The sequence below is a fragment of the Dreissena polymorpha genome, chromosome 10, assembly GCF_020536995.1.
Source record: "Dreissena polymorpha isolate Duluth1 chromosome 10, UMN_Dpol_1.0, whole genome shotgun sequence".
NCBI lineage: Eukaryota > Metazoa > Mollusca > Bivalvia > Myida > Dreissenidae > Dreissena > Dreissena polymorpha.
In genome coordinates this window covers 82,357,367-82,373,876 of record NC_068364.1, presented here as the reverse complement: position 1 = coordinate 82,373,876, position 16,510 = coordinate 82,357,367, and the positions used below count along the sequence as shown (strand labels likewise).

General features: G+C 34.8%; 1 protein-coding gene across 1 annotated transcript; it reads right to left on the bottom strand.

Moving 5' to 3' along the window:
• Positions 1-2,873: 2,873 nt before the first annotated feature.
• On the bottom strand, positions 2,874-14,795 carry LOC127848148 (cysteine-rich venom protein Mr30-like). The gene is made up of 11 exons (XM_052380450.1): positions 14,509-14,795; positions 13,932-13,978; positions 12,529-12,637; positions 11,872-11,948; positions 10,843-10,930; positions 10,246-10,391; positions 9,068-9,153; positions 8,492-8,589; positions 6,777-6,881; positions 5,135-5,251; positions 2,874-3,367 (listed from the first exon to the last, which is right to left on the bottom strand). The coding sequence occupies exons 1-11, from the start codon at positions 14,552-14,554 to the stop codon at positions 3,135-3,137; spliced, it is 1,152 nt and encodes a 383-aa protein (XP_052236410.1). The 5' UTR covers positions 14,555-14,795; the 3' UTR covers positions 2,874-3,134.
• Between the last annotated feature and the right edge of the window lie 1,715 nt (positions 14,796-16,510).

The following is a 16,510-nucleotide window of genomic DNA, read 5'->3' as shown; positions in this document are numbered from 1 at the left end:
TAAAGCCCATGGAACATACGACAACGGCAAACACTTGCAGATATATGCCAACATCATCGCATCAATCGTGATCTGTCGGCTATCTCCGGACTCCTCCGTAAGATTTATGGAATAAATCGTTACAATCGAAAATCGATTTTGCTTGTCATTTAAATGGATTGCCATTGTAGTTGATAGGCAAAAATGAAATTCGATGTCAGTTGAATCGATTTTCGATTTCAGAATGTTTTGTGAACACGAGGCCTGGATTGAATTGGACGTAACGATTGTATACCTTTACCGCGTTTACATACGATGTTAGGTCCACTCACGGACTCTAGATGAGAGTATGCGCTCCGTGGTCCACTTCAACACTTTAATATCATCAACAGCAGGATAAAGGTGAGTTCGAGTTTAGGTAAATTGCATTTTCTCGTCCACCTAAGAATGCGGTTTATCTCATGAATTTCTTTTTTTTGCCCATCATGTTAACTCCTTGCAAACTTTTAGGGTTTGAATCATTAAAATAGTTACTTCTAAAATGCAACAATGAACGATTGCTTTGTGGTGATATATTTGCTATGCTAACGCATGCCCACGTAATTGAGTCCTTCTAACTATTAAGAAGATTGACGATGAGCGTAGGTCAGTTGGCTTTTTCCCCACCATTAATTACAACAAATATTTTATCTCCGTTATAGTGTTAATCAGGTTGTTTAACAGGAATAACTGTATATGTGTATGGTTACTGATGGTTCTATGACCTATAGAATAGGTCTTTGCTGATGATAGATACTAATTGTACCGTACTCAACAGTGTGGTATAGAGTTCCATATTTAATGACTTGAAGTTGAAAAGATACAGCTTGTATTCATAGACACTTATTTTCAATGGAAATATATGTAAGCCATGCAAGTATATTTTGTTCTAAAAATCCCTATTTCTACAACGTGTTACATATGATAGTAAACGATTAAATGACGTTGGATCATCTATATATTTTTATTTCATATGTGGTCTATGTTAGGACAATAACAGACGGCAGTGCAGGGCCGGACGTCTATAATCGGCCCGCTGCCGGCATAACGGCCCGAGGGCCTGTTGCCAGAGGGCCAATTTGCGGCTAGGGCCGATTATAGACATCGGACCCGGCTCTGCCGTGTAATAACGTTCATATTACATATCATCCTATTTTGCTCCTTTACTTAAATTCATTTCAGAATCATCTTTCCGTACCTTTATTTTGATTCGATTGACAACGCAATATATGACGTACCTCGTGTGACGAAATTTCTCTTACGAAACACACCAGATGAAGCTAACCGCTATGGATTTTAAATTGCATGCAAATTGGACGTGGTGGTTTCTTTAAAAATAAAATATTTATTAAAGCATCAAACGAATCCAAAATGTATTTCAATTATCACCGTTTGCTGAGACTGAATTTTGCCGCCATTTTGTTCAGCATCATAGAATCATATCTGAATGGAATAATTTACCTTACGTAGTAGTGTCTGCTAAGTCATTAAATATTTCAAAAACAAAAACAGACTCGTCCAACTGTGGTATAATAATGCTCAGCACCTGTTGAGTTCTAGCCAGTGTTTTATCTCAACTTAGGTATTTGATGTATTTAATATCAATAGATCTTTTTATGTGAAAAGTGTATTAAAAACTGTAAGTGCTAAATAAGTCAAGTCATCATTATATAACGAAGATGTAGGCTAAAAAGGATCCTGATCCTTACTTACGAGCCTAACAACGATTCTACTGTATTCTACGGTATATATAATCCGCGCGATCCCATTTTTTTTCAGATATGAAAAATCTAGGCTAGGCGGGACTTCAGATACGAATAACGTTCCGCTCGCGAAGTCATTTTGTTACTATTTATAGTAACGATACATAATATATGGATTATAAAATGCTTACCAATCAAAGAAAAAAGTTATTCCAATGCATTTTCTTATGGATGATGGTCAATGTGCAGACACCTTGTCAGAATATCATCTTTATTAAATATTGTACTGCGACCAGACACTTCCGGCTTTCTATATTTTCGTTTCGTGTATGAAGCAAGCAGGATCTAATGCTAATGTTATTGTAAAACACATGGGCTACACTTCTAACTTAAGTACAGTTTACTGGTAGATATATACAAAATCAATTATATTACTGTTACATGTACTATCAACTATTGTTCTACAACTCTTTCTCCAATATGTATATACATAAATTTATACATGTATCAGGAAAAAATATGCTTCGTGGGATGATTTGTGTAACTTTGGTTAAAAGTATACATAATTATTATTATTGATCTTATTTTAATAATAATAATTAGTATTATTAGAATTATTATTATTATAATTATTATTACTAAAACACATTATTCATATTTAGACCTTATACATGCAAAATACAATATGTTTGATATATATTTGGACTTAATTAGCTTAATCGCAATTTGACGTTAGTTCACATATTTAATAAAATATACAATACTGATAGTTATTAAACAAGTAAACGAATATATATCGGTATATGTACGTATTGTTACAATTAAACATATCATTATCTTTATAAAATCATGACTATTTACTTTGCAAACACTGCACGTTTACTTTTTCCGCTTGGGCTTTTGGACTTCTGGATGTATTGTTCAATAAACATGCCTAACTCGTATAAAACATGTACGATTTCAGAGGATTTAAAGTTGCTTCATACAATTTAAAAATCAAAGGGACAGCATTCAGGCAAGTTGTCAGTAAGGAACTTTGGAAACAAAATGTTATATAACATCAACCTTTACATTAATTCATCTCACATCGAAAGAAAAACAGACAGCATACACACACTAGTATGATTTATTGCATCAAAAATTAAACGCTAAAGTTATTGCAAGGAATATATAATTATGAAAATTTATTCGGCTTTCATTTCAAATTAAAATATGCAATTCAGTGTTCAACACTTCCAAAACGAAAACGGTGTGTTTTTGTATCTTGTTTTACACCTTAATTATCAGGTAGACTCATGGAAAATGAAGCAAATGTCTAGCCACAAAAATATACTGGCATTGGACAATGTGTCGAAATAACGTGTTTATTGTTCGAAGAAGAGACTTTATCTGTAAGTCTTGTTCCAAATGCCTCTAGAACATGTCAGTCAGGAGAACTGCCATTGCTGCCCATGCCACCAAGGCGCACAGGCTGATCGCTGCAGCCGCTCCCCCGCTGTTATCCTGGCCCGGCCCCTGGTCGGATGTGGAGGAGCTTACGACGTTAGGCAGACGGCTGGTAGCCGCGGTGGTGGTGGTGCAAGCGGGAAGATCCTTCTCCCATGGCATTCTGGAGTTGGATGCGGTGCCCCAGCTAGAAGCTGCATCTTTAAGCAAACACATAAAATACACTGTAAAACGGGGTTTTATATTAGTTTTATTTCTTTGATTGTGTCAGTGTTTATTGGCCGATTTGCCGAAGAACAACTATTTGTAATAATGCGGCGTGCAAACAAAACAACGAGGTCATATTAAGCTTGCCGAGTGAATTAATAGTCTAGTAAATCAACATCATGGTCTTCTCTTGGTAATAATAAACAGAACAGACGAACAGGACAGAACGTAATTTAATTTCCGTCGTACGAGTGTGAACTATACGGAAGAATATGTATTTGGTTACACAGAAATCTTTGTAAAGATCCTTTACGGTTAACACGTTTTATATTTTTAGTTCAACTGAACAAAATGGGGGCGGGGAATATCATTTTCGAATGTCAACGTGAAAGAGTTTAATGCTTTGGCAATATAATTATGTGTACTTTTGATTGCATAGTAACTTATGTTTATCATCCAAATTATTATTATTTTTTTGCTAGCGCACTTAAAATGAAAAATTTAGACGGATAATAATGAATAAATTATTATGTTGTAAAACAAGGATTAAACATAACTGTCCATATGTGTGTCCAAGTTGCTTAATTGACATTCATTTGTACTAAAATGCGACGCATTGTATATTTTGAGATTTTCTCAATATGATTGAATAAAATGTTGTGTAATATTGTTTTGGCCTGGGGCGTAGTGATAAAAATTCTGAGCCTATCCGTACTGGCTGGCTGCCAAAAACCAAATTCCCAAAAGTCCGATTTACCACTTAATTCATGCGCAATAAAATTAGTTCTTCGCAGGTCTTAATAACCCGCCATGTAAATACAGAACATCACTATATAACATAGCAGTGTTGCTAAGCATTGGCTACGACACAGTTATTATTGTTTGCATATTCATGCGAGAATAAGTTCCTCACTTGACGGTCTAGGCCGAAAAGATACGAGTGTTTACGAAGACAGTAAGAATAATTTTTTTCTGAGACATTTTTGAAGACATTATATATTTGGTATTTATAAACACATTTTAAAATATCGTTATTTTATTTTGCGTTAACAAGACATTCCAGAAAAAAGAAAATGAAAAAAACAATCAAATATTCACGATCATTCTCGAAAATAGACGAAGTAACTGGATATGGTATTTCACTCCGCGGATCGAGCGCGCAAATCGAGCGCGAAAAGTTCTACGTTAGACAAATTACACTATCTGTACACCGTTCTTTATCAGAGTACCGGTAAGTGGATTTTCTTTTGTAAACACATTACAAAGGAAGTATGAGTGTTTTCCTGATCTGTTAATAATGTAATAAAACGCTATTTTAGGCTATTGGAAGTTATTTATTTGACGCCAACAATAAAAGTTTTTTTGCGGCTATGTTGTTGTTGTTTTTGTTGTTGTATATATTCAACGCCTATATAGACGAACCTCTACTTGATCTTTACAGTTGAACAAAAGGTTATCGTTCCCACCATCAGTATCGTGTAGTTTTCCGCCGTCTTTGTACACTGTAGTATACTAGTATACACAAATAGTGTCTTTTCTTACAGTCACTGAGCTTCTGCACTCAACCGCTAGGGTCAATCCTTATAAATTCGGACAATACTTCTTCCCAAACACACTAAATGTAACCCCATGCCTTCAGTGCCTACAGCGCTTTGATTATAAATTATATGCGCTTGCTCTTAAAACAAAACAATAAGAAATAAAAACAACGCCGAGTGAATAATTCCACAATCAGAAAAAAAATACCATTATTGTCTTACATGGACAGACATTACACATCCAAGGACACCGGAACATCGTAGTTAAATTCGTGCTGCACGTGCCTCGAAGCGTCTTAAAACATTCAGGATCGGTGTCGTTTGTGCCAACGCATTTCACTAAAATAAGAAAATAAAATATAGAAGCGGTGCAAACCTCAAAAAAAATATCCGTAACCATAGTATTGGTTACGAGAAAAATAACTTTGTTAAAAAAAACAGCGCTTCACAATTACGATTTAGGATCTGACAGCGAAGATGAAGATATGATAACAAAGTACGCTCTTCGTGGATTAAACATGGCAAACTTGCGTAAATATAAGATAACCGTGCATATAGGATGTGCACAAAAACTCCATAAATATACAAGACTATTGCCAAACAATAAAAGTCCCCTTCCTACCTACAAAATAAAATGACGTACATAATCTCCATATTGTCATCTGTCTATGTTTGAAGTTTCATGGCAAAAAAATGAAGAACTTTTAAAGTTATCGCAGGAGCCACCATTTTCAGCAATAGTTCTAGTCTATTTGTTGCAATAGCAACCAAAATTCTTGACGTATGAACAAAATGAACTGGCGTGCATAATCTCCATATTGCCATCTGTCCATGTTTCAAGTTTCATAAAAAATATGAAGAATTTTTAAAGTTCTCGCAGGATCCAGAAAAGTGTGACAGACTGACAGAAACACAGAGCGCAAACCATTAGTCCCTGTCCGGTTTCACCGGAAGGGGACTAAAAAGACAGTCGTTTTAAGCAGTTTTCTCTCACGAAAAAAACGAACTCCTCATAGTATTATGCAGCGTATGTGTGTTCAAATAGTTTGACCTTTCAAAATTGTAATGTCTCTTATCGTTTGGGACTTTTTGGTGAGTTTCGTCATCCAGTAATGTGATGTTTCTTCTGTTCAAATGTGAGATGAAAAGCATGTGGGTGCATTGTCATACATATTTGTATAGGCACGGACATTTGTTTTGTTCAATTGTTATGTGTCAGTTTTTGTTATATTTTACACGAATTAATGTGCATAAAATTGGTATTTAACGACTAAAGATGATACCCGTCACGGGTTGTATCTCAAGTAGCAAGCCTTCTTAATGCAGTCACTTCACTTATTCGGTCAGAGACATTAACTCACGTGAACTATAAACTTAGTAACAAGGGCCCGGTTTTCTACATTGGAACCAACACGGTTCTAGTCCATTTGTGATTTCAGGAATTTCCTAATTTTGAAAGCAAATTTTGCATTAAATTTTTCTATATACATCATTTTCATGAAGAACATTCTGTTAAAGACATTGTCACTAGTGTTAGCCTATTTATTCACTTACTTATTTATTTATTTATTCATTTATTTATTTACTTTTTTATTTTTTTTATTTTTTTTATTTTCTTATTTATTTATTTATTTACTTATTTATTATTTATTTACTTATGTATTTATTTATTTATTTATTTATTTATTTATTTATTTATTTATTTATTTATTTATTTATTTATTTATTTATTTATTTATTTATTTATTTATTTATTTACTTATTCATTTATTTATTTGTATCAACATGTATTTGTTGTTACTTAAGCCTATGAATTGTTTGGTGAATACAGGCATTGAAAACTTCAATGCAAACTTAGACTTACATTCACATATTGTTCCGTTGTAGTGATCATTGGCAAGACAGTCGCACGATGAGCCGGTGGTCATGTTGACTTTAGAGCCGCCCAGACATAGAAGTCCCTTGAAATCTGGAGCATATAAACATCGAACCATATGAGCCGTGTTCTGTGAAAATGGGGTTTAATAAAGGTGCGTAAAGTGTCGTCCCAGATTAGCCTGTGAAGTCCGCACAAGCTAATCTGGGACGACACTTGACTCTTTTATGATATTTTTTCGTTTCAAGAAAGTCTCATCGGAGCAAAAATCATGATTTCGCATATACATTGTCGTCCATGATTAGCCTGTGCGAACTACACAGGCTAATCTGGGACGACACTTTACGCACATGCATTAAATCCTCTTTTCATAGAGCACGGCCCATATGTATTTTTCCTAGTAGCGTACATGTAACTAATCATAGTCAGGAACGCGCAATATTGATGTTCATATTATTATATAAGTATATAGATATATACATTTATATATTTATTATACATATAATATTTTAAAAATAATGGTACAATTCAGCTTACAAATGTTAAAACCATACAAGTATACATAAACTGTTATAAAACAACGCGTTTTGCATTTTCATCCCTATATCCCAATTGTGTCCAATGTTTTAAATACTGACATAATTCAGCTAATGGATGTTATAAATAATTTGTTATACGTTCAGAAAGAATACACTATACATTTGTATATATGTAATATTTATAGAGTTTCTTACCGCACAGCTGTGTGCTTGCAGAACATATAGATAGAACATTTGTTGAGTTGTTAACCGCAACGCTATGTGGTTGAAGTACATTTAGAAAGAAAACATTTGTTGAGTTTCTTACTACACAGCTATGTGGTTGCAGTGCATTTAGATAGAACATTTGTTGAGTTTCTTACCGCAGAGCTTTGTGGATGCAGTGCATTTGGATAGAACGTGTGTTGAGTTTCTTACCGCCGAGCTTTGTGGTTGCAGTACAGTTAGAAAGAACATGTGTTGAGTTTCTTACCGCAGAGCTTTATGCTTGCAGAACAGTAACGGTGACAGTCATCACTTACCGCAGAGCTTTGTGGTTGCAGTACAGTAACGTTGACAGTCATCACTTACCGCAGAGCTTTGTGGTTGCAGTACAGTAACGTTGACAGTCACCACTTACCGCAGAGCTTTGTGGTTGCAGTACAGTTACGTTGACAGTCATCACTTACCGCAGAGCTTTGTGGTTGCAGTACAGTTACGTTGACAGTCATCACTTACCGCATAGCTTTGTGGTTGCAGTACAGTTACGTTGACAGCCATCACTTACCGCAGAGCTTTGTGGTTGCAGTACAGTTACGTTGACAGTCATTGCTTACCGCATAGCTTTGTGGTTGCAGTACAGTTACGTTGACAATCATCACTTACCGCATAGCTTTGTGGTTGCAGTACAGTTACGTTGACAGTCATCACTTACCGCATAGCTTTGTGGTTGCAGTACAGTTACGTTGACAGTCATCGCTTACAGCATACTAGTAGCTTTGTGGTTGCAGTACAGTTACGTTGACAGTCATCGCTTACCGCATAGCTTTGTGGTTGCAGTACAGTTATGTTGACAGTCATCACTTACCGCATAGCTTTTTGGTTGCAGTACAGTTACGTCGACAGTCATCACTTACCGCATAGCTTTGTGGCTGCAGTACAGTTACGTTGACAGTCATCGCTTACCGCATAGCTTTGTGGTTGCAGTACAGTTACGTTGACAGTCATCGCAACCCGCAGAAGAAGTAGGCTTATACGGTTGGTCGAGTTTAGAGGGATCCAATCTGTACCAGTATGGAATGGCATACATACAACAGTATCACGAGATGCTTTTTAAGTTGTACAGCAGCTAGTAATAGATTACTTAAATAACAACATGGCAGTTTTCGTATATGCCGCCCACGTGTATCACGCAGAATAGCGCAACAGACTTATATTCTTATTATAAATGAAATCGCACATGTTGCTGGTTTACTGCCATAAATAATACTTCTTAAAAATAAGTAACACATGCATACCTTTATATTATTTATAGTTAGGCAAATGAAAATAATGAAGTTTACTGATTAAATCGTGTAGTTTACTGACTAAATCATGTAGTTTACTGACTAAATCATGTAGTTTACTGACTGAATCATGTAGTTTACTGACTGAATCATGTAGTTTACTGACTGAATCAATTTCTAGATACTGCAGCTATCGATCATGAAATGTACATAATATTCAGTATTTCTGCAGATGTTATAAAACTAGTAGTCTTACATGGGGGCATAAAGACAGATATAGAGGTAACGCCCACCACAGTCCGCCGCGCCGCAACCAACAGACGCCGTCTCTGACCAAATCATCTGAAAATTAATTACTGTATGTTACACATTTGACCTAACTTACGATCGATTGCTCTTTTCAATGTATCTAAACTTTAAGCTGATTACTAAACAAAAAGGATATTTGAAACAACTTTTGCTGTAAATAAATGGAGCAGATCAACATTTTCCTATAGTTACGAACTTTTCTCGCTTGATCACGTGTGATTTGCTTGCTCGAGAGCTTTACCGACATTGCCATCGTATGTTTTCTCATCAACAACATGTTAATTAAATACAATCAAATATAAATGCCCATAACTTCCTTCAAAAATAATTTCCCTATTGCATTTTGTAGCACCCACAACTTGCAATACTCACTATTGTTTGTTGGGTCCGCGTGCCATTATCAGACGAAGCAAACAAATCCGTATCGACGACATCAACATCCAATCCGATACAATCAAAATATAAATGCCCATAATTTTCTCAGAAAATAACTTCCTTAATGCATTACTTCTACTATCAACAACTTGCAATAATCATTAACTTTTTTTTAAACCCGCGTGTGTCTTCAGCAGATAAAGCTATCAAATCAGCAGCAATAATATCAACATCCGAAAATATGACAGGGTGCTATTAAGCTTCCGTGCCATCCTTACGTTAATAACATATAAAATAATATGATTTACTAACTATCTTTGAGAACTAACGGTTATAAAATAATGTTTAACATGTTATCGAGTATTGCTTTGGTTAACAAAACACTCGACCATTTAACCAACAAACTATATTAAACGGTGTAATAGCCAGTTCGAACACATGTATTTTTTCACAAAGGAGTGTAAGATATTTTTTTAATGATTTCATCTACCGGTATACAAATAAGAAGTGACAAAACAACTACAAATGGTTATTTCACCTTAATCGTTATCCTCACATTTTTTGTGACAAAAAAGTGGGTGTTGTGTGCAGCATTAAGGTAAATGCACGGCGATTCGGAAGTACTATGAATAGTTGAAGTAGAAAATAATAACCTAAATATAGCATTGGCATAATAATCGGTAATGACAGTACAGCACAGCACCACTTTTAGTAACTTCCTATACATGCGCATGCGCAGTGGGCACCCACCTGTGTATAATTTCCAACCCGAGTCGCGTCATTTCCCGGTCCACCGTAAGTGAAGCTTGTATTCTCCGCCTCCCAAACCGCTAAAACGTCTGTCCAGTTCAATGGAGTTTTGCTGAACAAATAGTTCTGTCCGGGAATGAACGCACCTGGAAAAATGACGCACAAATAATTGACTATATAATTACCTGTCGGAAATAAAACAATGATAACAATAATTTCCAGATTATTTTCTGTTGACATCACTTTAAATATAACGTTCCTGTTTTTGCATGTGTACTTATATATGATAACGACAGTTAGACTGTTCAACAACTAGAATGTTTTCTGCATTTCAATATATGTAGATTCGGGTTTTGAAGCCACTTTTTTCAACACAAGTTGCTCAACATTATAACAAACGGGAAGTGGACAACGACCACGAGCGAGGCATGGTATTGTAATGCGCATGTGTGTGGGGGTTGGGGTTAGAGGGTTAAGGTAAGGGTTAGGGTCAGGGTTCCTCTTCCCATAACAAACACACAGCATGCGGTAAACAGTCCTGTTTGTTTATCATGCTTATACATTTTTTTCTTAAACTGGGAATAGTTGATATAATACCTGGAGTGGAACGCTGGTACCAAGTGCTGTCAGCTGTGCATCGTCTTGCCCATCGCAGTGCAGCCGTCTCAAGGCCCTGGTTATCGTGCTGAATTTGATTATACAAAATTTACAACGAATCTCTGGTTGTGCGTGCGCGTCTTTCTTTTGGAGTTTGTGTGAAACAAACTTTCAGCATGTGATTGCAACTTACAACTTCACGCACTCTCGGTAATTCAATTCTATGGTAAATGTGAAAATCTCGTTTTTTTTTATGTATTTTTCATGTTGGTTCTCTCCGTATTAAAATCCTATGTATAAAAAGTCTAGTTTTCAGCCTTTACATTATCATAACTAAGAGAACACAAACCTTATATTCATCTTTACACAAATTGTTGACTTTTAAATTGTAGTATATGTTATCATTATTAATTAAACGCATATATCAATTAATCATATTTTTATATTAGTATAATCGTGTCTGGTGATGTTTTTTTCATATTGGTTCCCTCCGTATTAAAATCCTTTGAATAAAAAGTCTAGTTTTTAGCCTTAACATTATCATAACTAAGAGAACACAAACCTTATATTCATCTGAACTCAAATTGTTAACTCTTAAATTGTATTGTCTGTTATCATTATTAATTAAAAGCACATATTAATTAATCATATTTGTATATTAGTATAATAATTTCTTATGTTTACTGGTATATAAAACAGATGTTCAAATTCGAAGCTTTAGCCCATATATCTATATTTATTCTAATCAATTTACGAACACGATTAACCCATTTATGCCCAGTGGACTCTCCTATCCTTCTAAATTGGATCAATTTATTTCCAAAATTAGGGGTGTCGAGTATATTTATTTCTATATTTAGAATATTTCATAAAGAAATTCATTTAAGCAAACAGCGCAGACCCAGATGAGACGCCGCATTATGCGGCGTCTCATCTGGGTCTACGCTGTTTGCAATGTCCTTTTTTCAGGACGATAGGCATGAATGGGTTAATTATTAATGCTCTGAACCCACAAACGACGTATCTTACCATATCAAGCATGTTGGCTGCCTTTGGTACGACATTCGAGCGAATTCGATTGTGTTCGTCCGCTATGCTTGTCAATTCTGAAACAAAATGAGTCGCGTTCTGAGAAAAATGGGCATAATGCATGTGCGTGAAGTATCGTCCCAGATTAGCCTGTGCAGTCCGCACAGGCTAATCAGGGACGACACTTTCCGCCTATATTAGATTTTTGCTAAGAAGAGACTTCGTTTAAACGAAAAATGTCATAAAAGCGGAAAGTGTCGTCCCTGATTAGCTTGTGCGGACTGCACAGGCTAATCTGGGACGACACTTTACGCACATGCATTATGCCCAGTTTTCTCAGAACAAGACTCAAATGATCGCGTTGTGTATTGCTACAAATTAGTTAAACACACGAATGCATTTATAATTATCATTCAAGTGAATATGCTTAATTAACCTTCGACGATGACAAAGCATGATCTGTGGCTTCAAGTTAATAAAGCATGAAACTAATGAAGACATGCAATATGTAATCTCGCTTAGAGTTTCGAAATGCTATCAGAAGTAAATGCGTTTGAAGATGATTGTGTTTTGTTTTATATTAAATCGCAATCATTTTGAAATAACTATTATAAATAAAGCTGTACGTATCGATGGGCAATTAACTTATTATCTTACCTTTGTCAGTAAGTGTCATCTTACTTCCAACCAAGAGACTTTGGTCCTCACAGTTCAGGTGGCCGGGAAAGGCGGCGTACTTGTCGGTACACGATGGATTAAATGGTCTCTAAAAAGAAATTTAACCAATTTATGCCTAGTGTCTAGAAAAAAGGCCTTGGCAAACAGCGTAGACCCAGATGACACGCCGCATGATGCGGCGTCTCATCAGGGTCTGCTCTGTTTGCTTAAAGGAATTTCTGTACGAAATATTGTAAATAAAGAAATTAATAAACTAGACATCCCTAATTTTGGAAATAAAATAATCCAATTTAGAAGGATGGGAGAGTCCACTAGGCATAAATGGGTAATATATACAATAAAAGACAGTGTCCTTCAAAGAAACATTATAGCATATTGTAGCATCCCTATATGTTGATGTAGGAATACTATTGGTTCTTTTACAACGCACGTGCATTAGTGGGATGGCCGAAAAATAAGAGGTCGATAATCAGAGTTTAGGTGTACAACGCTTTATATTCTAAACTTGTTTGTGACTTAGCACAAAACGGTCGTAACTGAAGTTTTCAGTACGGTAAAAAAACTTTTCGGACTTATAATTAATACACACCAGATGTTTAGCATGAACTATGGGTTTGGTGCTAAATAGACATGTGTGAAGTTTCAATTCATTATCTGTAGCAGTTGCTGAGAAATGTACTTGTCAGCATTCCTTACAGTGAATTTGAACGTTCACTTAACTTATCAGTACCAAAGGAGACGTAATCCTGCTAAAAGGATGGTCACAGTTGCAGTTCTTAGTCAGTGAATAAATTAAGAGCTTACCATAACAATGACAAATACTCAACACCCTGCTTCAACGCCACATGTCGTAATAGGTACCAAATTGTAATAATAAAATGTGACCCTGATACATGGCTAGTTTTGACCCGATAGTTGTGTGTAGTACAAAATTTAATATTGTAGAAAAGCACAAAACAATCTTACACAACAAATATTAAAGTGTTGGGATTTACGGTTTGAACTAACATTTTAAACGATTTTATAATAGAAGTCTCTATAAACTGTTTGAACACATGCGTGTGGTCAGTTATGATTCCATTTTCATGATTAATTTAATTAAGTTGATGGCTACTGGACAATTTTACATATTAAATAAAACACTTCTCGACTTTGTGGTTTCAAATCTTTGCTAATAAATTAAGTCATAGTTTTAATAAGCATCATGTTACAGAATTTCTACGTTACGAAATGAGCTTAAGTGTGTTGTTTTTCGGTGTTTTTTTGCAATGATGAATCAACGGATAATTAAAAATCTCTCCAAATTATATACATTTCCTATCTTATATTCTTTAAAAATATGACAAGCATTTTAAAGTACAAAGTTGAAGAGAAATACGTACAGGTGAGTAACAAGTAAGGTTGGGGGGTGTTTGTGACTGGACGAAAACTGAAATAAAAACAGAATAAAAAGATGGCATGTCTATGTACAACAACACAAAGGTCGTAGCCACAAAGTTATGTTTACGCATTTCTATAAGTGCAATTATTGGTGATTTTTTTTATATAAATGAGTATGACATCATAAAATATAATGATGTTACGTTAAATACAAAAAAAAATGAGTTATGCCTTTTTTGGATATACCAATTCGTTAAGAAATCGATCAACTTACGTTGTCCATGCGTTCGATCGCATTAACTCGTCATTAGTTTTAACCATGACAAATTCAATGGATATATACAATAAAATGTAACATCTGCAACCTTCCGTTAGTAAAAGGAATAGTAAAAAACTCACAACTTAATGACTGTTATTTCCGAAAGCACCGTTTGGAACACGTACCACTACATTTTTTGGCTACGAGTTATAAATTACACATTTACATTAAATGTATTATAACATGTATGTTTTAATCTAGAATGGAATTTAATATAGTCATACCGCTAAATGTGTTTTCGAATGATGCATCATACGTACCTTCAATATTTATGAGAGTTAAAATCAAAACAGCAACTCTTTCCATTTTACAGAGCACAGAGTAAGCCACTGTCTGCGCAATAAAAGACTTCCGTATTCAATTTAAATTTTCGAATAAAGCCTTCTGGGCTTGAATGAAGAAGTTATTTTTGAAAATAAAAAATATAATAAAAGCAGCGTGTTGAAAAAAAATATTAAAAAGAAAACATGCGCAACAATGATAAGTCAATGTGACTTTTCTCACAATTTATCAATAAAATGAACTGCAAATGCAATATATATAGATGCCTCAAATGTGATAGGCACACTGTGCACTCGGCGTTCAAAACTAGAAACTAGCGTGCTTAAAATCAAACACGTGGATGTTTATCTAACCCCGGATCACTATGACGACTAGAGCCCCTAATATACAATACACATCCCACTTATCTTCACCTCCAGCCGGACAAAATACGATGACCGATAAAGTTAAAAGCCGCTATGTTTGACATAAGTGGTACAAGACCCACTTTAATATTTCACGTTCATTTTCTATTCATACTTGTGAGATATTGATAAAATGATTTATTTATCGAAGATTGGCGACACAATACAACGAATTATTTGATATAGAACAATAAGCCGTGCGTTAAGCCCCCAAATTAAATGTGTCGGTCGATAAAGGAATGTGGTCAAATTGATGACAATATATGAGAATTATCGTTAAAATGTTTGATTGTAGTTCTGACAAAATAACTGAATTACTACGATTTCATTTTATACAAGTTGAATAAAAAATTGAATAACAACACCTGCTGTGATTCTATGTGAAGAAATATTCTCTTCGCTTACGTACCTATGGACTCCGAACGCCTTATAACCCAAGACAATAAGTCAATAAAATTTAAGCAATATAATTAGTGACAACTAACAACTTAAGCATTTACATAAAGATCTGTATTAATCGACTCTTTGTAGAAAATTGCTTTTTATGTCCGGAATATCCAGCGGACGCCTAAAGGGACATTTTAACAGATTTTTTCATGTATTTAAGTTTGTCATTAAATGCTATAAATTGATACTTGTAGACATCTGAACTTAATAGTTCCAGTAAAAACAAGAATACAATTAAAGGAAGCAAAACAAATTCAACCGGGCTCGAACCACTTACCCTTGGAGTAAAAGCCTAGCACTTATACATCTCGGCCATCCGTGCTCATGCAATTAGTCGTGCATTGTATATACTTGGTTGAAGCAATCCTAGTAATGTCACATAATATAGCGATAACAACAGAACTCTCCAAATCGTTCGTAACGCTTAATATTTTTCAGGTTTTTAAATCGTCAAAAGGTGCACATATAATGAATATGTTAGAGCATGGTTAGTGCTCAGTATTACTGTTACCGCGCAAATATCATGACTACAACGAAAATGTGCGAATCTGAAACATCTTTTTCTCACTTTTGTCAATTAACCAAAACGTGAAAAGGTCCCTTTAATTATGAGGTGAAAAAAACGTTTACACGTACATAATCCAAACTAGTTTTATGTGTTTTCACTTTTTTATTGGTTTATTAACATCGGATAGATTATTTGAGACTAAGAACATACAATTATTTCACATAGTTGACTAAGAATGCAGAAATGAATCCATTTATGTTTACATATAAGGATTTTTTCAATTTAATAACATTAATAAAGTAGCGTACGTTGAACTATTCATCTTTCTATTTTCTGCGTGATCAATAACGCTAGTTTACTGAGGATCAAAAAGCCTTACAGCTTAAGTGAGAAAAGGAATACCCTTTTGATCATGTTTCATCAGCTCAATCTAAACTACATATTGTTATGCTTTAACATTTTTAAAAAATAAGTAAATAGCTCTCTATATGTCGGTAAAATTGTCGGATTTACGTTCGCGTTAAAACAATAAGATCTTTCAAGATATTTATTTAAATTCTTTAATATTTCATATATATGCATAGCGAAAGATCCACGTTTTTCTATATTATCAGATTATTT

Excerpts from the sequence above, each read along its gene's own strand:
- LOC127848148 (XM_052380450.1), bottom strand. The coding sequence starts at position 14,554 with ATGGAAAGAGTTGCTGTTTTGATTTTAACTCTCATAAATATTGAAG. Across the intron at positions 12,638-13,931 it reads ACCTTACTTGTTACTCACCT|AGACCATTTAATCCATCGTG; the intron begins GTACGTATTTCT and ends ATTTCTTTTTAG. Across the intron at positions 9,154-10,245 it reads GGGTTGGAAATTATACACAG|ATGATTTGGTCAGAGACGGC; the intron begins GTGGGTGCCCAC and ends ATTAATTTTCAG.